The following is a 25,902-nucleotide window of genomic DNA, read 5'->3' as shown; positions in this document are numbered from 1 at the left end:
ACCATACACACTAAACACACACACACTTTCCAACATACTGAAGCCACGCCCACAAACACAGACAACATACACAAACATACACAAGCAACACTCTCTAACACACACATCCACTCCCACAAACACACACAACCTTAGATAGGAGTTTATATTCTCAAATAACACCCTTATCAGTTGCGGGGAGGGTATGGTGTTACAGCCGAAAAATTGGCCCTGGACCCTCTTAATTCCTATCTGGCATTCTCATCTGTCCTTACTAATAAAGGAAGGAGAGAGAGAGAGAGAGAGAGAGAGAGAGAGAGAGAGAGAGAGAGAGAGAGAGAGAGAGAGAGAGAGTAAAGTGCATTCGCCTTTAGCGAGAAAGAGATAAGAGAGAAATGGAGGGAGAAAGAAAATGTATTTGCCCTGATAAAGAGAGAGAGAGAGAGAGAGAGAGAGAGAGAGAGAGAGAGAGAGAGAGAGAGAGAGAGAGAGAGAGAATTTATGTCTAAGTTGTCTGTACATTTTAAGAGAAATATTTATATTCAATTTTTCTTTACTTACCTATTTATTATTACTATTATTATTATTATTATTATTATTATTATTATTATTATTATTATTATTATTATTATTATTATTATTCTGGGATGAGGTTGCTAGCCCCACGCCCTTTTCAATGCGCTGCAAAAACAACCCGGCACAGTCAAATGGCCACCAGGTAAATAATAAACAAATAAACAGCTACAGTCAACAGGAAATCAGCCCTGTCATTTCCCCCTTTGTGGGATTGATCCCTAGCCTCTCACTAGTGAGTCAAGGTCTCCAACTACTTAGCTAGAGAGACCGTAATTATTATTATTTATTATTATTTACAAGGGTATTGTTGTTATAATCATCTCTCTTTTAATTCAGTAACGATCTCTTATCTCTCCTTTAATTCCATCCTTTATTCTTCTTATCTTCTGTGCCTTATTTATCCTCTCTCTCTTTTGTACCTCCCTCCCAAAGTTCTCATGGGACACTCTTGCTAAGTCATTGATGTGGAAGCTTTTTTTCTTGAGTATTTTTTTTTTTTGTATGGATGCGGGTGATCTGATCTCTCTCTCTCTCTCTCTCTCTCTCTCTCTCTCTCTCTCTCTCTCTCTCTCTCTTACCCTTTTTGGTGTTCTTAATTTTCTCAATGTATCTTGACAATTGAATTAAGATAGATCACAAGAGAGAGAGAGAGAGAGAGAGAGAGATATGATGTAGTGACAGTGAATGAATGGATGAATGAATGAATGAGTGAGTGAATGAGGCAGTTTCTCTGTCACTCACCTCTTCATCCGTAGGCCTAAGGCCTACACAGCTGTCTAAGATTCAGTGATTAAGGCGCATGTGATAGATCACTTGTGCTATCTAAATTCAACAACCAGTCTCTCTCTCTCTCTCTCTCTCTCTCTCTCTCTCTCTCTCTCTCTCTCTAGAGCACGACAAGAACACAGGCACAGATAAGTACTGGGAAGCCTTTCTAGAAGAATACACAGAAAAACGCCCCAGATGTATACCATTAGAGCAAATAGTGGCAAACGGCAACCCTCAGCCAAAGTGTCTCAACAGAGAAATTAAAAATGAGAGAAAGAGACAGATTGCACAAATTAATGATGAATCCACACCCAGCACCAGACGAAGCAAGCAGGCATAAAGAACTCTTAGAATTGTGGACAAATTAATAAGAAATGCAAAGATAAATGAGGATAAGAGAGTTGCATCAGTTTGTAAGGAAAGCCCAAAAGAATTCTCTGCGCATGTTAATAGTAGGAAGCCAATAGAAAATAGCATAGGTCCCTTAAGAGACAATAGAGGAAACCTAGTGAACTCAGACTTGGGAAAAGCAGAATTATTGAATGAGTTTTTCACTAGTGTTTTCACAATTGAAGACATTACCTCAATCCCTGAACCAGCTGTTAAATATGAAGGGGCAGAACCGTTTTACAAAATAATATTTACAGAAGAAGACGTTAAAAACAAAATAGAAAAACTAAACAAGTTTAAAAACTAAACAAGTTTAAAAGAGGAGAGAGTTCCTCGCCTATACAAACTCTACAGAGAAACTGCAGAACTGCGAAAGGCACCAAAAAGGATAGAAACTGGGTAATGTGCCCCCAGTTTACAAAAAAGGTCCAGGAGAAGAGCCATGAAATTATAGACCAACTTGTCCACGCCAGTCCCTTGTAAGATTTTTGAGTCCATAATTGCAGATCAAATTGTGGATCACACTGATAGAGACAACCTGTTGTTAAACAATTAATACGGCTTCATACAAAACAGATCCTGCCTATCAAACCTCTTGGAGTTTTTTCATAACATGCTTGGTATTTACGACAGTAGTAGAGCAACAGATATACTCTACTTAGATTACCGAAAGCCCTTTGACAAAGTTCCACAAAAGAAACTAAGGACAAAAGTTAGAGCTTTAGGAATTGTTTGGGAGAAATAGAAGATCGGGTCGAAGACTGGCTAACTAATAGAAAACAGAGTCGTAATAAACGGTGAAGAATGAGAATGGGCAGATGTGACAAGCGGAGTTCCTCAGGGTTCTGTCCTTGGCCCGCTCCTGTTTTTGATTTACATTAATGACACTGCTTAACGAGCAGGATAGCCAAATTTGCAGACGACACCAAATTAGGTGCAAATGCAGCAGACCCAGATACAGTGGGAAGTTTAAGAAATGAGCTAAGGAAAATAGGAGAGTGGTCATAAAGATGGCAAGTGCCTTTTAACTTGGATAAGCGTAAAGTGTTACAGATAAGAACATACAACCCTCATGCCAACTACATGCTGCTTGGGAATGACATAAATAGTGTAGAACAAGAAGGGGACCTTGGAGTCATTTCATTACCAAGGACTTAAAATCCACAAAAGCTGCAAAGAAGGCACAGAAACGAGTGGGATACATAAAGAGGCAGTTCAAATACAGAAACAAGGAGACGGTGCTGCAGCTCTACACATCAATAGTTAGACCTCTTCTCGACTATGCAGTGCAGTTTTGGTCACCAACACTAAGAAGGGACATAAATAGATTCGAAGGGTTACAAGCAAGAGCCACAAAGTTAATTGCATCCATCAGGCAAATAGGTTACCAAAGACGACGAGAGAGCCTGAACATGTATGGCTTAGAAACACGACGATTGCGAGGACAACTCATAGAAACATTCAAAATACTGAAAGGCATAACAAAAGTAGACAGTAACCTCTTCACATTGAACGAAAACCAGACAAGAAATAATGGATGGAAACTAGAACTGCAGAGGTACAACACATCTCATTGTGGGAACTTCTTCACATACGAGATATGTGACACATGGAATAAACTGCCACCAGGAGTTGCAAAAAAGCAACAGTGTGGAAGAAGAGTTTAAAAGAAGCTAGACAAAATCATTAGAACGCCTTAAATGAAAAGTAAAACCTACTCCTAGAGATAAGTGAGCACATGATGTCTCCTCGGTTGGACTAACAAGTCTTTGAGACATCCTAATCCTTGTAACTCCTTGTAACTCTCTCTCTCTCTCTCTCTCTCTCTCTCTCTCTAATGTAGGTTAGTTGTATATTCTCTCTCTCTCTAATGGGAGGTTAGTTGTATATTCTCTCTCTCTCTCTCTAACGAGAGGTTAGTTGTATATTCTCTCTCTCTCTCTCTCTCTGTCTGTCTTATGATAGATTGGAGAATAATTCTAAAATTTTCTCTCTTTCTCTCTCTCTAATGGGAAGTTAGTTGTATACTCTCTTGCTCTCTCCCTCCCTCCCTCCTCTCTCTCTCTCTCTCTCTCTCTCTCTCTCTCTCTCCCTCCCTCCCTCTCTCTCTCTCTCTCTCTGTATAATGATTGACTGGCATAACTCCAAGACTCTCTCTCTCTCTCTCTCTCTCTCTCTCTCTCTCTCTCTCTCTCTCTCTCTCTCTCTCTCTCTCTCTTCCGGGAAGAAAATGTACATGAAAGCAAGGAATTAACTTTCTGGCTTCTTCTCTCAGTCTCTCTTAATCTTTGGTATTTCTTGCGCGCTTGTGTGTGTGCGTGTGTTTGTGTGTGTGTGCGTTTGTGTATTTGTGCCAATACTCTTCTCTGTTTATTTGTTTGAGCTTTTATTTTTTTTTACTTTTGTTCCCGGAATCTATTTGTTTTTAATTTCCTTCTCTTCTTTGTTGCTAGAATTGCTTTGAAGCTTTTTGTTGTTTTTTTTGTGCTATTTTTTCCAAATAGTTATTAATTCTTTTTACTTACATCAAATACAAATATCTTTTTTTCCCTCTCTCTCTCTCTCTCTCTCTCTCTCTCTCTCTCTCTCTCTTTATCTTTGTGTTATTCCTGAATCATTATTAATCTTTTCCTCATACTATTACTCATCTTTCTCTCTCTCTCTCTCTCTCTCTCTCTCTCTCTCTCTCTCTCTCTCTCTCTCTCTTTATCTTTTGTGTTATTCCTGAATCATTATTAATCTTTTCCTCTACTATTACTACTCATCGAAAGGAAACCTCTCTCTCTCTCTCTCTCTCTCTCTCTCTTTATCTTTTTATCTTTTGTGTTGTTCCTGAATAATCATTAATCTTTTCCTCATAAATACTATTACTACTCATCGAAAGGAAACCTAACTCTCTCTCTCTCTCTCTCTCTCTCTCTCTCTCTCTCTCTCTCTCTCTCTCTCTCTCTCTCTCTCTCTCTTTATCTTTTGTGTTATTCCTGAATCATTATTAATCTTTTTCCTCGCCAAATACTATTACTACTCATCGAAAGGAAACCTAACTTCTCTCTCGCTCGCTCTCTCTCTCTCTCTCTCTCTCATCCAATAGCCCACCCTGCGGACGGCCGAATTTTTCCCAGTAATTAGAGGAATCATTAGCGAAAATGGTATTTACGAGTGATTTCACATGGATGTCATCATATCTATTTTCATTACGCGACCGTTTTCAATTGCTTTCTCTCTCTCTCTCTCTCTCTCTCTCTCTCTCTCTCTCTCTCTCTCTCTCTCTCTCTCTCTCAGGACAAATAAACAATCTATTTCTCTTTCACTCTCACTCACTAAGGGTAAATACACTTCATCACTCGGTTGGTATATCTGTCTGTCCGTCTCTCTCTCCGAGTAAATACACAGACTCTCTCTCTCTCTCTCTCTCTCTCTCTCTCTCTCTCTCTCTCTCTCTCTCTCTCTCTCTCTCTCTCTCTCTGGGCAACATCTACAGATCTAATTTGCAAACTTCCATTGTTAATTTCAATTTCCCCCTTTGGGGAACAATAACAGTCCAGGGAGGACGCGCCAACTAAAACAGATATATAAGTCATTTCACAGACAAAAACAAAAATACAAACACAACAAAAACAGCGTTTGTTTGTCCTTTTGTTCTTGTTGCTTTGATACACACACATACATATATACACAGATATACATATATATAAAATATTGATAGACTTAAACATATATAAAATATTGATAGACATCAACAGACAAACCTCGCATTAAACTGCGTCCATTATAAACACGAATACACTACAACACAGGCGTGTTTATATTTATGTGTTTGCGTACAAAACAATCAATCGTTGCTTTGAAGCAGCGTGTTTATCTTCAGTCTTCAGTGATCACCTCATTTATAAATACACACACACACACATACACATACGGTTCTCCCGTGAACATACATAACGTTTACTGTTATTCTGTTGTTCTCTTTTCTTTATTTATTTATTCAGATATTTATTTATTTATATGTAATGTGTGTCCGTTCTCTTATGCATTTTCCATTCTTTTCTCAAATTCAATGTGAAACACTCCTAAGGTCACTTAAAGATATATATATATATATATATATATATATATATATATATATATATATATATATATATATATATAACAACAATAATAATAAAACAAAGAAAGAGAGAATAATAACGAGAGAGAGAGAGAGAGAGAGAGAGAGAGAGAGAGAGAGAGAGAGAGAGAGAGAGAGAGAGCACCAATCAAAATCCTTCACTCATCATTAACAATCAATTACCTAATTCGGGGTCCCAAAGGATTGGCCCCCTTCCTCGCCGGAAGTCTCTGGGCTATTAGGATACGAGAGAGAGGAGAGAAAGAAAGAAGAGAAAAGTGAGAAAGGAGGGAAAGAGAGAAACGAGAAAAAAAGAGAGAGAAAGGAGAGAAAGAGAGCAAGAAAAAAGGAGAGAAAGTAGAGAAAGAAAGAAGATAACAGAGAAAAAAGACAGAAAGTAGAGAAATAGCAAAAGTAGAGAAAGGAAAGAGAGAGAGAAAGTAGTGAAAGAGAAAAGAGAGAAAGAGAGGAAGGAGAGAAAGTAGGGAAAGAGAGAAAGGAGAGAAAGTCGAGAAAGGTGAGAAAGTAGAGAGAAGAGAGAGAAAGGAGAGAAAAGAGAGAAAGTATAGCAAAGTGAAAGACTGGATTTAGAAAGTAAATGAAAGTATGAGAGAAAGTATAGTGAAGGATGAGTAATACAATAAGAACAGAAGGATTAGTGTAGTATACTTGAATTAGAAAACAAATTACAGTGAAGTAGATGATATAATGCAAGGAGAGAGAGAGAGAGAGAGAGAGAGAGAGAGAGAGAGAGAGAGAGAGAGAGAGAGAAAAGAGAGAGAATTAAAAAAACATACGCCACCAGACTCATTAAAAAACGAAAGGATATAGAAAAAAACGAAAATAAACGATAAAAAAACTCCTCACAGTTATGCAACCAGAATCACAATAAAGAAAAAAACAGAAAAAAAACAAAGTTATCAAAACAGAAGTTCAGAAATTATATAGAAAAATTCCCGCAAAATTCTAAAAAAAAAAAAAAAAAATTCTTTTCTAAAATCATCACGAACCTACACAGAGTACCACCTTGAACTTACATGTGTGTGTGTGTGTGTCTTCAGGGGTAAGGGGGGTGGGGAGGGGGTTGGGGGTGTCTGGACCAGGACCACTGCCCCCAAAAAAAACCCAAAAGAAATAAACAAGTCATAAACTTTCGGCCGGGTTCCAAATTAAAGAAAACCTATAAGAGAAGCAGTCGCAGGTCCGATAATAAATCTCTCTCTCTCTCTCTCTCTCTCTCTCTCTCTCTCTCTCTCACTATATCATCTACTTTACTGTACATTGTTTTCTAATTCAAGTATACGTCACTATACCTTCTATTCTCACTGTATTACACATCCTTCACTATACTTTCTCTCTCTCTCTCACTTTCTTTTCATTCTCTCCTTCCTCTCTCCTATCATATATATACATATACATATATATTCATATATATGTATATATTCATATATATATATATATATATATATATATATATATATATATATATATATATATATATATACACACACATATACATACAACGAATGACGTCACAAAATTCCACAGCAATAACGATTCCTCACTCCGTACACCTACATAACAATTTGGGGAGTCAATTTCATATTGGAACCAAGTTCATCTAAATGTTTATTGACATTTAATTTTTTTTCCAGTGTAAACAACATTCCATTTACCCTATTTACTTTCCTGTTTACGTAATGACGGTAGTAAACAGGCCTACTGATTCATTGCTACGCCAGGTAACAGTCAACTCAATCAATAATCTCTTTTGCCTCTTAAATTAAGGAAGGTTATAGGATCAGTGGTACCTGAGGATGGAAGGTTACTACAAAGGAAGGTAATATATTGATTGATTGATTGATTTAAGGTTACTTGGCGACACCCTCCGTGATAGCTGAAAGGAAGTAGTCACTGAATTAATGGGGTTTTGGGCATCTAAACTGTAAGCCTGGATAAAGACAGTCCTTTTATTTTTTTTTTATTTTATTATATTTTCATTTGTAGAAAAAAAGTGCCTCTTAAATAATTTTCTTTTTTTACTTTTTTAAAAGTTTGAGAAAACGTTCCTCTTAAATAATTTCCTACTTTTTTCCGTTTTTAAAAAGTTCTTAAATTCTCAAAAGTTTAAAAAAGTTCCTCTTAATTAATTTCCTGTCTTTGTTCCCTTTTGAAAAGTTCATAAATTTTTAAACAAGTTTGGAAAAGTTCCTCTTAATTAATTTTCTATCGTTTTTCATTATCTTTGAAAGTCAGTAAATTTTCAGACAAGTTTAAAAAAAATTCCTCTTAATTTTTAATATCCTACCTTTTTATTCTTTTTTTAAAGTTCATATTATATATATATATATATATATATATATATATATATATATATATATATATATATATATATGAATTTTATCACATCACCGTGATTCATATACAAGCATTAAGCTACAAATGACCTTGAATATCCAATTCGTTCTACCTCGAAAATAATGTATTTTCATATATGTTACCGGAAAGGGACTTTTTTTTATTTTAGTTGATAATAAGTTCGTCGTCTCGTGGGCTCGAACCACAGAAGAGAAGAACTCAGGACTACAGTGACGCGCCTTAAACCACACGGCCATCAAGGGAGGGATAAGTTGATGCCGACTCCCACCTCCAAATCAGTCGAACTCAGGTATTTGTAATTAGAATCGATATCAACCCACCTCTACAATGATAACCGAGGTAGAGAGAATTGAATATTAAAGGACATTTGCAGCTTAATGCATATATATATATATTATATATATATATATATATATATATATATATATATATATATATAAAGTATGTATTAATGTATATAACGACTAAGTTAAAGACTTTGCTAAATTAAGGAAAACTATCGAAATTAGAGATTTATAATTAAAATAATTCACACAATTATATTGAAAACACCATCCGTATATAAGGAAAATATTTATCAAAATTTCATAACGATTATAATAATTTGATTATTGTATAATCGTTATCAATTATTAGGAAAGACAAATGGAGAAATAACATGCCAAAAACAGACGTAAACACAAAATACAATAAAAAACTTATTTGGCCCAATTTTTCTTATTTCAACAAAATATCTTTTCAGGAATCACAAAAATCAAGCCACGAAAAACCTTGCATTACACCAATAAATTTATAATAACTCGCAACAAACAGTTCAACAAAAGCACACAAAAAAGCGTACACACACACAAACACACAAACAGTTAAACAAAAGCAAACAAAATAACGTACACACACACACACACACACACACAAACACAAATCCAGGTTTATTCTGATGTGTGTGTCGTCTGGCAAAGTTTTGATAAAGCCAGCTGATAAGAACCCAACCACGGGTTTTGTTTACATGGGTGCGTTCTTTTCAAAAGGGGAGGAGGGAGTGCATCTTTACAAAGTCTAACTGGAGGGGGGAAAGAGAGGGAATACATCTTTAGAAAGTCTGAGTGGACGCCGGGGCTTCGGAATTAACTCTTTCCATAACTGCCGCTTTTTTTTTTCTATTCTCCCGTCAGCGATGGGGGTAAGGAGAGAGAGAGAGAGAGAGAGAGAGAGAGAGAGAGAGAGAGAGAGAGAGAGAGAGAGAGAGAGATTGGGGAGATGGATGCGCAGATAAAGGAGGGTGAGAGGCCAGGGAGAGAGAGCGAGAGAGAAAGAGAAAGAGAGAGATAAGAAAGGTTTTTGTTAAAGGTATTGTGCATTCATAATACGGATACCCCAGTGCATAACCCTTTGCATTCAAGAATAAGAGAGAGAGAGAGAGAGAGAGAGAGAGAGAGAGAGAGAGAGAGAGAGAGAGAGAATTATCTTCACGATACCGCAGTGTGGTGGGGATTACCTCGCTGAGATCCTGCCAATTTTAGCCAATTCGAGACGGTATACATTTTAACGAACTACTGGTCACTAATCTCTCTCTCTCTCTCTCAACGAAGCCTATTCTTGAATGCAGAAGTTTGGCTCATTCACATGGATGCACACTATTGTATGCAATGCTTATAAACGAATCTCTCTCTCTCTCTCTTCGTTAAATTAACAAACTCACACCTTAGATTATATTCGCCTTAAAAGGAATTATTATTATTATTATTATTATTATTATTATTATTATTATTATTATTATTAGTAAACAGAACAATAAAATCGCAAATAAAACATGAACAAGCAACTACGTAAAGCTAGTCGTCTGGATTGTCCAAAAATAAATAAAATAAAATAAAATAAAACATCAACGGCCAAACCTGCCTAGATCATAAAAAAAGACTGACTGCGCTAAAAAAAAAAAAAAAAAATTCGCAAAAATAAATCGCAAGCAAAATTCGCTAACGATACGACGCGCAAAAGAGAGTCGCCAAAATGATTGTTAGTTTAGTTAGCCATTGTTAGCCTCTTGTTTACTTTTGTTTGCAAGAGCCAGGCCCTTTTTAATGCGAGCTGTTTACTGCTGTCTCACAAAAGCTGGGCTTTTTTTTTTAGCTTTTTTTTAGACCAGAGATTGAAAAGCGAATGTTCTGTGTGTTTTTTTTAGGTTTTTATGTTTGTCGGACTGAAAATCGATTTTGGGGAAGCGGTCATCCGATGTTGTAAGTGTTTTTTTATCATAAAAAGTTTTTATAAATAAAATGAAAATAAACATGTACACGCATATATATATATATAAATAATATATATATATATATAATATATATATATATATATATATATATATATATATATATATATATATATATATATATTTACAATATATATATCTATATCTTTGTATATATATATAAATATATCTTTGTATATATATATAAATATATATATATATATATATATATATATATATATATATATATATATATATATATATATATATTACACACACACCACACATCACACATATATATATACATTTATATACACACAAAGGCCCTACTAAAACTATAAATGACTTGAAAATATACCTCGAAATATAGTAAATGCATATAAATACCTATTTCAAACCATAAATCATTTATAAAATATTCTAAAATTTAAAATATAAATTTAAAATGTCCAATTTTTAATGACAAAATTATAACAATGATGACTCTTAAATACAGACATTCCCATTCCAGATTCTGGAATGCTGATGGCTATGGTGAATAAATGCGTAAATTCCCATTTCGAGTTGATAAAATGTTTTTGGAACTGAAATATTAAATAAAACCGAAAAAAATTATATAAAAATTGATAAACTCAAAAAGTAACAAATGCAGTTTAAAAGGAGACAGAGTAAAAGTTTATAAAAACCTATTTTTAAAAAAAAAAAAAAAAAAAGGTTATCAATAGGGAAATGGGATTGAAACTCTCTCTCTCTCTCTCTCTCTCTCTCTCTCTCTCTCTCTCTCTCTCTCTCTCTCTATATATATATATATATATATATATATATATATATATATATATATATATATAATCTCTATATGTATGTATATATATATATATATATATATATATATATATATATATATATATATGTGTGTGTATATATATATATAGAGAGAGAGAGAGAGAGAGAGAGAGAGAGAGAGAGAGAGAGAGAGAGAGAGAGAGAGAGAGAGAGAGAGAGAGAGAGAGAGAGAGAGAGAGAGAGAGAGAGAGAGAGAGAGAGAGAGAGTAAGGAAATGGAAACTGCTACTTCTGTACTTCAAGTGATAGCGAAGAACAATAGACGGCCCCATAATTAGCCATAATCATATATAATAGGTTGGATTTGGAAAAAAAAAAAAAACTTTCCCAAAATGAGACTCCATTAAAACTCGGATGATCCAATATGAAAAGCCCTCCGTGTGTGGGAGTGTGGGAGGGGGGGGGGAAGTGAGTGGGAGTGTGTGGGAGTGAAAAGGAGGCAGTTTTGGAGTCGATGGAATATTAATAACATTGGACTTTCACCGTCCATATCTATATTCATATTAGCATAATTTTTATTTTTTAGGGTTAGTTTTTCACCATAAGCCTTGAATCCAGACGGGGAATCAGTGAAGAGGTTTTGTCTTCCCGTGCCAGCATTCGAATCCAAGGTGCATATTTCAATCTAAAAGGAATTACCATCAGGATGTATGATGCAGTCATATATGGAGAGAGAGAGAGAGAGAGAGAGAGAGAGAGAGAGAGAGAGAGAGAGAGAGAGAGAGAGAGAGAGAGGAATTCCCTTAGGTAATCCTGCGCGTCTCGACCTCTCTTGGAAAAACATGTAAATTGAAAAATTATCTAAAAAAATACAAAATGTATATAAAAATCATATGTATCGCATTTAATGTTGTACCTGATCACGTAGGAGTCTGGTGCAAGCAGCAATATGCCAAAGCAAGACCCAGGGACCCAGTTGATTGAGTGACTGATTGACTGTGTCTCAATCAATCCACAGACCCGATTGATTGAGCGAGTGGCATCTAAGTAAAAAAGAAATCTCTCTACCAAAGAACAGATTGCCTGGACATATACCCACTCCTAATCCACTGGGAATATTTTATTTAATATTTTTTATTTAATCTCTTAATAATTTTTTATTATTTTTTTTTTAACGTTTTGCTCAGCTCCCAGTTCAATATAGTCGCGTGGCCCTTAGAGGAATGAAAATAAAAGGGAAAATAAAAAAGAAAATAAAAAAAAGAAATATGGAGGGTGGGATATATATAAAACAATCAGTTCATGCAACAATATTCTTTATAACCAATTGACTCCATAGTTCCCTATTGGATTTTCTCTCTTTTTTTTATTTACTCTTTCAATTTTTGTTTTTGTCCACGTCGTTTTATCTTTATTTATTCGCTTCTGATTTGGTTTCGAGTGGTTCACTTGTTCGGGTTTGATTAAGTGATTCTTTTCCTTTATTTAGTGCCATTTTTTCTGGTTTTGATTTTGTTAATTTTTTTTGTTTGTTTTCCCCGTAGTCTTTCATGCCCTATTATTGTTTGAGTATTTTGTTATTAATTATATTCTTAACTGATTATTTTGTGAAAGTGTTTCTGTAATTATTCATCACTTTTTATTATTCATATTTCCATATTATGTCTTCTTGTTTCCCCGACGTAATTAAGCTTGAATGGAATCATATTTAAAATGTATATATTTTAATTAGTCTTTGAAAGCACTAGCGTTTCATTTTGAGAGGGTGTATAAGTATTCAGAGAGAGAGAGAGAGAGAGAGAGAGAGAGAGAGAGAGAGAGAGAGAGAGAGAGAGAGAGAGAGAGAGAGATTCTTCATATGAATATGATTCAGGCATTCACCATTGCATCTAGTTTCCCTTAGAGACCAGTTTCTAAGATTAGAATTCGACTAAGGATTATGTGACAAAAATTAAATGCATTTTGACCAAGGATTTTGCGACACCAGTTTCCAAGAATAAATGTCCTTTGACCAAGGATTCTGTGACATCAGTTTCCAAGAATAAACGTCCTTTGACCAAGGATTTTGTAACAAATTAAATGTGTATTGACCAAGGACTCTGTGACGTTAGTTTCTAAGAATAAATGTCCTTTGACCAAGGATTCTGTGACGTTAGTTTCTAAGAATAAATGTCCTTTGACCAAGGATTTTGTAACAGAAATTAAATGTGTATTGACCAAGGATTTTGCGACGTCAGTTTCTAAGAATAAATAGCTTTGGCCAAAGATTTTGTGAGAAAAATTATATTTCTTTTGACCAAGGATTTTGTGATGCCAGTTTCCAAGAATAAATGTTCTTTGACCAAGGATTTTGAGACTCCAATTTCCAAAAATAAATATCTACTGAACAAGGATTTTGTAACAGAAATCAATTGTCTATTAACCAAGGATTTTGTGACGCTATTTTCTATATTAAATGTACTTCAACAAAAATCAAATGCCTCTTGACCAAGGATTTTGTGACGCCAGTTTCCAAGAATAAATATCTACAGAACAAGGATTTTGTAACAGAAATTAAATGCCAATTGACCAAGGGTTTTGAGACGCTATTTTCTATATTAAATGTACTTCGACAAAAATCAAATGCCTCTTGACCAAGGATTTTGTGACGCCATTAAATTCAAACAATCAATCTTCCAGCGAAATCCCACAGGGGAACGGATGTCTTCTTTCCATATTCCAGGACCGTGTTTTCCATCATTGGCTTCCAGCCACCAGGGAGCAGTCTTTGACCGTTCCAGAACCTGGCTGGAAAGGCCTCTGGCTGACATTTGAATAGAGGTATAGGAGAGGAGTTTTTTTATTTGTTTGTTTGTTTGTTTTACTACTGCTTTTTTGTTTAAGAAAGAGGTTTTTTCTTGGATATATACTTGTACTGTTTTATTGTTTTAATTAATAGTTTCTTTAAAGGAATGTATAAGTGTGTATATATGTACACACACACACACACACACACACACACATGTATATATATATATATATATATATATATATATATATATATATATATATATATATATATATATATATATTCCTTTTCCCTTGTAAAGGGTGTCTCAGGAAGGTATATCAACCTTCAGGTTCCCATAAAACATTTTGGGATGGGGGTGCATGACCCATGCCATTCTGCACACTTACAAAGACCCACTACATCCAGCCAGATACTTAGTCCCCAATACATAAACAGAAAGCACCCATAGTCCTCCATTTTCCCGGGATTCGAACTCATGCCGTGCCACTAACGAGGCAAGAAGCTTATCACTAGTTGTAAAATTGTGTAAGATTGGGCAATGCCAAATTAATTTTTATTCTCATACACTAAATGGTGATTTGTTAAAACCTACGGGAACAGTATGCCACTTTTCACCAAGGAGAGAAAAAAGCATAGATTATTATTATTATTATTATTATTATATTATCATTATTATTATTACTCAGAAGATGAAATGTATTCACATGGGACAAGCCCACTTCAGGGGCCATTCACTTAAATTCAAGCTTCCAAAGAGTAGATAGAAGTAAATAGAAAGTAATGGGAAATAAAGAAGGAAGATATCAGTAACCAGAAAAGAAAAATAAATAAAGATAATAATAAATAAACAGATGAAAATGTAAGCAAGTTATCTAAATACAAGGAGCATTATACCAGCGCAGTGACGAATTGCATCTCCGATTGCACTTTTGAGGTTCCAAACTGCACAACATTATTATTCCAAACCAGTACATACAATCAAAATTACTGACTAGACTTCCCATATGTGAACACCCATGGAAATAAAATATTTCGAGAAATGTTTTAGTGAAGTAGAAATGAAAAAAAGTAAAGATAAAGTCACAAATATAGTGTTGAGACATCAGTCCATTTTTCTTAAAATATCTCTTGAGCAGAGTGAGTAATGAATACGTTATGTGAAAAGTTAAATTGTAAAGGAAATACCACATGCATGAGGTAAGACATTTTTTTTTTCATGGCGGTGAAAACACACACACACATACACACACACACACACACACACACACACACTACCATATGTTGAAGCAGTGTTCACTTCATAATCATATCTTCAAAACTACAACAGCAATAACAGTGATATTAAATTAAAATAATAATGAAAAATGGCTAAGTATAATAATAATAATAATAATAATAATAATAATAATAATAATAATAATAATAATAATAAAAATTATTCTGTCAAAAGTCCCTGTTAAAAATAATAATAATAATAATAATAATAATAATAATAATAATAATAATAATAATAATAATAATAATAATAATAATAATAATAATAATAATAACAACAACAACAGCGTCACTGCTCCTAATATCATTCCAATTTAATGCAGAAAACCGAGAAATAAAAGCCAAAATTAACAATACACCACTAAAAAAAAAGCAAAAAACCCAAGCACTACACAACAGGGAAACGCACACGCTTCTTCAACAACAGCTAAAATAATCCCAACACTGTCTGGAATCCGTATTTCACGAGACAAATAAACCTGAGAACAGTCAAAGCAATTAGACGGCCGAGGTTTAACAGACTGTCCCCCAATAACAATGGAGACTGAACCTTTCAGCTGCAAAAGTTTCATGAAATTCGTCAGAGACACAACAAATTTAAAGGGCGTTGACTTGCGAAAGGTAAACATTAATTGGAACGTGACCGAGGGAGACAGGTGTACTGTATATCTTGTGAGAGTCCCTGCTTGTGTGTATGTATGCATGTATGTATATAAGTATGTATGAAGATGTATAAATCACATATAAATAAACAAAAGAGTAGATATTTCTCTTGTGACATTCCCTGACTTATGAATGTATCACATCTCTTAACAGATTCTCTGCATGTATGTATGAATATATCTTTGGATGTATGTTTACTCTGTCAAATCCCTTGTATGATTCTCTGCTTGCATACATGTATTCATGTATGTAGGTTTGATGTATGTATCTCTTGTGAGATTCTCTGCCTGTGTGTATTCATGTATGAATAAGGACATAAAGCCATATCATTAAACAAAGGGCAGAGAGAAGACATATTTCCAGCAGTGAAAGGGAAGAAATAAGACAGAGGGGGGAAAAAAAGAAGACATATTTCCAGTCGTGAATGGGAAGAAAGAGGACAGATTTCCACATAAAAGAAAGAAGACAGATTTCATTAAACAATTTCCAGCAGTGAAAGGGAAGAAAGAAGACAGATTTCCAGCAGTGAAAGGGAAGAAAGAAGACAGATTTCCAGCAGTGAAAGGGAAGAAAGAAGACAGCTTTCCAGCAGTGAAAGGGAAGAAAGAGGACAGCTTTCAGCAGTGAAAGGGAAGAAAGAACAGATTTCCAGCAGTGAAAGGGAAGAAAGAGGACAGATTTCCAACAGTGAAGACAGATTTCCAGCAGTGAAAGGGAAGAAGGAAGACAGATTTCCAGCAGTGAAAGGGAAGAAAGAAGACAGATTTCCAGCAGTGAAAGGGAAGAAAGAAGACAGATTTCCAGCAGTGAAAGGGAAGAAAGAGGACAGATTTCCAGCAGTGAATGGGAAGAAAGAAGACAGATTTCCAGCAGTGAAAGGGAAGAAAGAAGACAGATTTCCAGCAGTGAAAGGGAAGAAAGAAGACAGATTTCCAGCAGTGAAAGGGAAGAAAGAAGACAGATTTCCAGCAGTGAAAGGGAAGAAAGAAGACAGATTTCCAGCAGTGAAAGGGAAGAAAGAAGACAGATTTCCAGCAGTGAAAAGGAAGAAAGAAGACAGATTTCCAGCAGTGAAAAGGAAGAAAGAAGACAGATTTCCAGCAGTGAAAAGGAAGAAAGAAGACAGATTTCCAGCAGTGAAAAAAGAAAAAGATTTCAGCAGTGGAAGGGAAGAAAGAAGACAGATTTCCAGCAGTGAAAGGGAAGAAAGAAGACAGATTTCCAGCAGTGAAAGGGAAGAAAGAAGACAGATTTCCAGCAGTGAAAGGTAAGAAAGAAGACAGATTTCCAGCAGTGAAAGGGAAGAAAGAAGACAGATTTCCAGCAGTGAAAGGGAAGAAAGAAGACAGATTTCCAGCAGTGGAAGGGAAGAAAGAAGACAGATTTCCAGCAGTGAAAGGGAAGAAAGAAGACAGATTTCCAGCAGTGAAAGAAAGAAGACAGATTTCCAGACAGATTTCCAGCAGTGAAAGGGAAGAAAGAAGACAGATTTCCAGCAGTGGAAGGGAAGAAAGAAGACAGATTTCCAGCAGTGGAAGGGAAGAAAGAAGACAGATTTCCAGCAGTGGAAGGAAGAAAAGGATTTCCAGCAGTGGAAGGGAAGAAAGAAGACAGATTTCCAGTAGTGGAAAGGAAGAAAGAAGACAGATTTCCAGTGGAAGGAAGAAAGGATTTCCAGCAAGAAGGGAAGAAAGAAGACAGATTTCCAGCAGTGGAAAAAGAAAGAAGACAGATTTCCAGTAAAAGGGAAGAAAGAAGACAGATTTCCAGCAGTGGAAGGGAAGAAAGAAGACAGATTTCAGCAGTGGAAGGGAAGAAAGAAGACAGATTTCCAGCAGTGGAAGGGAAGAAAGAAGACAGATTTCCAGCAGTGGAAGGGAAGAAAGAAGACAGATTTCCAGCAGTGGAAGGGAAGAAAGAAGACAGATTTCCAGCAGTGGAAGGGAAGAAAGAAGACAGATTTCCAGCAGTGAAAGGTAAGAAAGAAGCCAGATTTCCAGCAATGAAAAGGAAGAAAGAAGACATATTTCCAGCACTGACCACAAATACAACACATTTCATTCCTGTACTCACAAGCCAGCTGCAAAGATGCCCTCCTGGGGTGGCGGTGCCGGTGACGCTGTGGGCGATGCAGAAGTAGAAGCCCGTGTCCCTAGCGCGGACGCGGTAGAAGAAGAGAGAGCCGTCAGGCAGCTGCAGGCGGCTGTCCCTGTCTCTCAGGGGCGTCTCCGAATCCGCTTTGTACCACCTGGGGGCGGGGGAGGAAGGGCGGACAGAGGTTATGGGTTGTTTTCAGATATCAAGAGTAAGTGATTTTCAGGAAATGAATGAGTTATTTTCAGATTTCAAGAATAAGTTATTTTCAGACAGAAATAACTTATTTTCAGACAAAGAATGAGTTATTTTTAGATATCAAGAATAAGTTATTTTCGGACAAAGAATGAGTTATTTTTAGATATCAAGAATAAGTTATTTTCGGACAAAGAATGAGTTATTTTGAGATATCAAGAATAAGTTATTTTCAGACAAAGAATGAGTTATTTTGAGATATCAAGAATGACAGTTTATTTCAGGCATCAAGAATGACAGTTATTTTCAGACAAAGAATGAGTTATTTTCAGATATCAAGAATGACAGTTATTTTCAGACATGAAAGAGGGATTTATTTTCAAACATAAAGAACAACAGTTATTTTCAGAGAGAGATAAAAATAATTTATTTCCAGATATCAAGAGGACGAGACATGGGGAATGAGTTATTTCCAGACATCCAGAACGAAACCATTTTGAGACATCAAGAATCATACTTATTTTCAGATGCAATGTCTGATTTTCAGACATCGAGAATGGAACTTGTTCTCAGACATAAATATGGAGTCATTTTCTTCAGACACAAAAAAAGTAACTTATTCCCAGACTACAAGAACGCAAGCCACTTACAATAACACTAAAGACATGTCATTCTTACTTTCTCATTACTGACAATAAAAAACTGCAATAATAAAACAATACTGCAAATTACTAAACAATGAGAAATCAATACAAAATACATAAAACTTCCTCATTATTTTTTTTTATACAGCAACAAAGATTGATGTTTTTTCCATAAAAAAAAAGTCTGCTTTCGAAAAATGCAAAACTATTAAAAAAATTCGCATGCCTATGCCAAAGGGTTTTGAAGTGAAAATTGAGCGAATGCATAAATGCAAATTTTTATTTGCACTACATACGAACTTGATCTAAAATTTGAATCTCTTTGCTTTTTGACATATTGGTTGTTTATATATATATATATATATATATATATATATATATATATATATATATATATATATATAGATTATTTGTAAGTGTGGGCTTCATATCACAATGAATACTGCTTGGTATCTCTCTCTCTCTCTCTCTCTCTCTCTCTCTCTCTCTCTCTCTCTCTATATATATACTGTATATATATGAGAGATCTCTAATATATATATATATACTGTATATATATATGAGAGAGAGAGAGAGAGAGAGAGAGAGAGAGAGAGAGAGAGAGAGAGAGAGAGAGAGAGAAGCAAGCAATAAGTATTGTGAGATCAAGCCCACACTTACAAAAAATCAAAGATCAAGGTCAAACAAGAACCGCCCTGTGACCAACGAATTTCGAGTCCTACGAAGAAAATCCTTCATTACCAAAACTCCTCTTGTATAAATACATAAAATACATAAAAATACAAAAAATACATAAAAATACATCCACTCACACTATGGTAGGGGGAGGGTTCCCCGTGGCCTTGCAATACAAGGTCAAAGGGTCGTTTTTCCTGACGATCTCGTCCTTAGGTTCCTCCAGGATCTGCGGAGGCACTTCCAAGGGCACGCTGCTACTGCTGGTGCTCCCCTCTCTCACGCCGTCTGCAGGAATGGGAGGAGATTGGATAAAAACTTGTCTTTTATAAAAATAATTGAGAAAAAAATACAACACTTAAAAAGTCTTATGCATAAAAAGATATAAAAATAACTGTAAATATTCTTATAAAATATTACAAAACAAATCAGGCAATTGTATAATATTTTAGTGGTTCAAAAATCCCGAAAAATGTCATAATATCTTTCTTGACCCCTAGAGGTCACCGGTCCTTGAAATTTCAATGACCCTCCCAAAAAAAACGTGACCTCAAATCCGGGATTCAGTTTCAAACCGAATCAAGTATTCCTTGAAATATTGGCTTCCTTTCGCAAAATCTAACTGATATTCGAAGATAACCTTTTGGGGAGGGTCTTTGGGATTTGGCCCACCCCCTTACAAAAATCCTAAATCGGGAGTGGGGCCGAAAAATCCTTAATCCAAAATAATTTCTATGTCATGATAGAGAAAATCACTGAAAACATAATTAACTATTTAACCAGTTTGACACAAATCTTGTTCAAACATAAGCAAATAGAAATCCGATATCTTTTTGGGAAGGGTCTTGGGAACAGTGGCCCACCCCCTTAAAAAAAATCCTTGATAAAATCCGCATTGGCCCTAATCAAAAATCCTAAATCCTGCACCGGATTAACTTTATTTTCCATATGGCAAAAAATCACTGAAACCCAGAAATAACTGTTGTACCAATTTCACTCAAATCTTGTTTGACCCAAAACAAATCAAGCAGTCAAAAACAATTTCAATACGATGAACGCTTAATTATTATTATTCATTCCAAACAATGTGATAATCATTCACGATGAATAGGAGGTGTATAACTATGACATTCATTACGATGGAGTAAGCTTTTCATGAATAACCTGATACGCATAACATGTTTGTCGCCTGGGGACGTTCAAAAAGAATAACATACTGTGCTGTTATTGACGCTATTCTGGTTTGTTTTCAAGGTGAGAGAGAAAGAGAGCGAGAGTGAGAGAGAGAGAGAGAGAGAAAGAGAGAGGAATTACAAACAAAAACTACAGAAACGTTAATTAAAAAATCCCGTTATTTTTGAGAGAGAGAGAGAGAGAGAGAGAGAGAGAGAGAGAGAGAGAGAGAGAGAGAGAGAGAGAGAGAGAGAGATTACAAATAAAATTTCAGTTCAGGAACGTTCATCAAAAATATATTTTTACCATATAAAAACTACGGAGAGAGAGAGAGAGAGAGAGAGAGAGAGAGAGAGAGAGAGAGAGAGAGAGAGAGAGAGAGAGAGAGAGATTCAAACTCTAAGAAGAGTAATGCACGCAATGTTGTACTGCCTCCTTGTATGTAAGGATGTGAAAAATGTAGCACATTTCCCGTAGATTTGCAAACATCTCCACAAAGCTGTCACCCTGAGCTAACGTCCCACGAATCTCGCGGTTTTTCAGTCTCTTGAAAATAATACTAAATATTTTCATTGCAATTTTTTTATAACAATCAAACTGAAACTAAAATCCCAACAGGTCATGATACCACTTTACGTCTAACAGGCTATTTAAAATACTGTCCAAAAATAAAAAAAAATACTGTCCACTCTGTTCAAACTCCCAAAATGAAAAAACCTCCCATTCGTCCATGGAAATTCAAGTCCAAATGAAGCCTTTTGATGGAAATAAAATAAAAAAAACTAAAAAAAAAAAGGCATGGAAGGGACATTGAGAGAAAATCAGTGCCCAAAAAGCATGAGAGTGAGGCTCCATTGGCCCTGAATGGGAGACTCAGGTACACATATGATGATTTGCTGCTTTGCCATTAGACTAATGGACCACTCTTGGCCAAGAAGCATTGCTGCACAGGACCTCCGGCCAAATTGGGGGAGAGAGAGAGAGAGAGAGAGAGAGAGAGAGATTTGAACGCGAAAAAGAATAATGTACTCAATAACGTACTACTTGTTTGCTTGTTGGCTTACATTAAGCCTTCAGAGAGAGAGAGAGAGAGAGAGAGAGAGAGAGAGAGAGAGAGAGAGAGAGAGAGAGAGAGAGAGAGATTTGAAACTGATAGTTTATGGAGTAGTACCCTTATGCAAAAAAACGTTGGCGTATGTTTGTGTACGAGAGAGAGAGAGAGAGAGAGAGAGAGAGAGAGAGAGAGAGAGAGAGAGAGAGAGAGAGAGAGAGAGAGAGAGAGAGAGATCAAACTGGTATCATAAGACATGCCCACTGATACTATATATATATATATATATATATATATATATATATATATATATATATATATAAATATATATATATAAGTCAGCATTAAAATGTTAAAAGGTTTATCCTTAGCCTCATACATTTAAAATACAATAATATAAATATCTCTAATTAAATATGAAAGAAAATCAATAACTAAATTTTTTATCACAAGATGAAAAATACTTTTATAAAATAAAAAAAAAAAAAGTTCCACCACATGTAAAAAAAAAAAAAAAGGCCATCCCCATCACTCAAAGAGAAACAGGACACTCAAACGAACACAGCCATGTTGCATATACATAGATCTACGTCTACATCTGCATCTCTCTACGTAACCCTGACACAGAAGAGAAAATAAAAAAAATAAAAATAAAATCTATAAATATAAATATATACACAGGTGACCTCCTCCCCCTGCACTCCAATACGACTCCAATAGAGCGGAAGAGGTGGCAAGGTACACCAATGGAAAGGAACGGATATATATATATATATATATATATATATATATATATATATATATATATATATATATATATATATATATATATATATATATATATATATATATATATATATATACACACACGCACCCACGGGACAGGGTAGTGTGAAGGGACATACACGTGGGGAAGGGAAGGGGGTGTTAGGGGTGGCCCTGGTACCAGGGACAGGTATTAGACGGGATCAATAACTCTGCTAAAAACAGAAGTTCGACTGACCAAGTTTTTGCTGGCCGGAACGCAAATGAGTAATTGGCAACTCTCATTTAGGATTACCCTTTTTTTTCATTTATGGAGTGTTTTTTGCATAACTATATAACTAAGTCCTCTAATCAGGGCAAATACTTTTTTGGGGGGAGGCAAAATCCACTTAATTAGCATGAGGATTTATTCAAAACGTACATTTCCAATGCTAAAATGTATCTATATATTACATTTTCAATGCTAAAATGTATCTATATATTAACATAAATAAATACATATTGAAGAAAACATTTTATAACAAATGATTTTGATAACAGATAAAGAGCTAAGTGAAAGGAATTTGAATAATTTTACATACTGAAAAACCATAGGATACCTGGGACACAAAGGATATGGACAAGTTAGTCTGCAAAATCCTTCAAGCATCATGTAGGATTATAGCCTGATCTTTATAAGCTTGGATTGTAGAGCCTGGCATAGGATTTAGAGAACGGCCAAGTTGTAGGATTAGGAAATCTAATTTTAGGAGATGCATAAAAGTGGTAAAAAGGTTAAACAATTATTTTACATGAAAAGACAGACGAGACTTTATTTTATGGTGGTCGGGTCATGTGGAGAAAATGGAGGATGATAGGTTGATGATTAGAGTGTATTATTCAAACGTGCTGGTAGGGAAATGTGGCAGTAACTGATCTGTTGCTTTTCCATCACGAGCCATCCATGGTTAGAAGAAGCAGTATCTCTCTCTCTCTCTCTCTCTCTCTCTCTCTCTCTCTCTCTCTCTCTCTCTCTCTCTCTCATGCAAATATTCTTGGATCAATGCTAGAAGTATTCAGTTTCCTGTGTTCCAGCAGAATACATTATTTACTGAATACCATTCATATGCTATTTCAGCCTCTCTCTCTCTCTCTCTCTCTCTCTCTCTCTCTAAGAGAAGACAGAAATAAAAGAAAGCAGCATGAAAGGAAAGCTTTGTAACGTAAATAAATAAGAAAGTTCGAGAGATGAATAAACATGTAAATAAATGATGGAGGAATGAAGAATATATATATATATATATATATATATATATATATATAAATATATATATATGTCTATATATACACGTGTATATACATTTTATATAAATATATAATTAAATATATTTATACATACATACATATAAAAGCTAATATTGAACAATATCAACTAATAAGAAATACTCAACAAAATGAAAACTCAAATAAAATAAAGATAAAACATACTAAAAATATTTTCTAAGCATGAAGAGAGAGAGAGAGAGAGAGAGAGAGAGAGAGAGAGAGAGAGAGAGAGAGAGAGAGAGAGAGAGAGAGAGAGAGGGGGGAAGGGCAATGCATATTCAATGATCCCCTTATTCAAAACAGCAGCCGAAAGAACCCCTTCAAATACTGAAGAAGCCGCCTTCAGGCGAAATGCAGACTATAGCAAGTCAACATCTGTCGAGGGCGCGGCGCACCAAGTGGATAGACGATCTCGAAGACGATTCTAAAATAGGTCTACTTCGATTTCCCCACTGGAGATCGTTGAAATATATTTTTACGAAAGCAAGCAGAGAAACACACACACACACACACACACACTCACGAAAGGCATCTGATTGCTTTTCCCGACGCGCGAGACGGAGAATCAAGCAAGCATCAGGCAAGCAAGAAAGCTATTAGCAAGATTAGAATCGAGTTCTTGACCGCCGAAAGCAAATAATATCTTCAAATACTAAATATATATATTTTTTTTCATATTTACATAAAATATAAATGTATATTGCATGTATAATTAAATATGTTATACACATATAAACGTAATTATGTTTCATACTTGTAAATATATATATATATATATATATATATATATATATATATATATATATAAAACATATATATATATATATATATATATATATATATATATATATATATATATATATATATATATATATATATATATATATATATATATATATATATATATATATATATATATATATATATATATATATATATATATATACATAAGAACACAAACAGAACCACACATCCACCATACATAAACATACATAAACAAACATCAACGAGCCAACCCTTGTCCCACTAATATACACATACGCGTAATATACGACAAGATATAAAGACCAATCCCCCTCCCCTCCTCCCTCCTCCTCCCCCTCTTTCCTTTCCCCACCCCCAAAAGACCAGTTGCACCATCATGGCGGCCATTATCAGTATAATCATCGCTGGCAGTAATTGTGTGGCCACCGAGACACTCTCCCGAATTATTATTACCACAGAGAGAGAGAGAGAGAGAGAGAGAGAGAGAGAGAGAGAGAGAGAGAGAGAGAGAGAGAGAGAGAGATGAATGGGAGAGGGAATCATAAGAGGAAGTATGAGGGATGGGAGGCTTTGGGTAGGAGGAGGTTCGAGAGGGAAGGTGTACATGAGGAGAAGATAAAGTGCATAGGAAATAAGCACTATTTATATATATATATATATATATATATATATATATATATATATATATATATATATATATATATATATATATATATATATATATATATATGCATACGTACATATAAATGCTATCATAAAAGAATATAAAAATATCAGGTGATCTCTCTCTCTCTCCCCCCAGTGAAGTCTTTGAGGCGCATTCAGCTTCCGCAATCTTTCTTGAAGAGTTCCCCCAGCCCCCACCCCAAACAGTATCTAACGCCATCCCCCCCGTATCCATCTCCCCCTTTCAATAAGTCCTCAAAAGCGCCCTGAGGCGAGAGAGAGAGAGAGAGAGAGAGAGAGAGAGAGAGTCATTCGTAGTCAATAGGTAGATAAAAGTGGTGCTTTCCAGAACACAAATGTAAAGAGATGTATTGATTTACATAAGGATTATTTTATACACATTTAAATTTTATGCAAGTCAGCACGCTCTCTCTCTCTCTGGCTGAGAGAGAGAGAGAGAGAGAGAGAGAGAGAGAGAGAGAGAGAGAGAGAGAGAGAGAGAGAGAGAGAGAGAGAGATGTATTGATTTGTGTACAATTTACTTTATTCCTAGTTATGAACTTAATGCAAGTCTCTCTCTCTCTCTCTCACTCTTTCTCTCTCTCTGAGAGAG

General features: G+C 35.2%; 1 protein-coding gene across 1 annotated transcript in view; it reads right to left on the bottom strand.

Annotated features, from left to right (window-relative positions):
* The window catches only part of LOC136855778 (roundabout homolog 1-like), a 348,007-nt gene that overhangs the window by 98,396 nt on the left and 223,709 nt on the right, over nucleotides 1–25,902 (bottom strand). Inside the window, exons 2-4 of the mRNA XM_067133135.1 lie at nucleotides 19,702–19,852; nucleotides 17,997–18,204; nucleotides 15,705–15,850 (exon numbers count right to left, since the gene is read on the bottom strand). Coding sequence (XP_066989236.1) covers nucleotides 15,705–15,850; nucleotides 17,997–18,204; nucleotides 19,702–19,852 — 505 coding nt within the window. The remainder of the gene's footprint in view (nucleotides 1–15,704; nucleotides 15,851–17,996; nucleotides 18,205–19,701; nucleotides 19,853–25,902) is intronic.

Source organism: Macrobrachium rosenbergii, chromosome 33 (genome assembly GCF_040412425.1).
Source record: "Macrobrachium rosenbergii isolate ZJJX-2024 chromosome 33, ASM4041242v1, whole genome shotgun sequence".
NCBI lineage: Eukaryota > Metazoa > Arthropoda > Malacostraca > Decapoda > Palaemonidae > Macrobrachium > Macrobrachium rosenbergii.
Note: the sequence above shows the minus strand (reverse complement) of the source record. Positions and strands in the feature narration are given on the sequence as shown.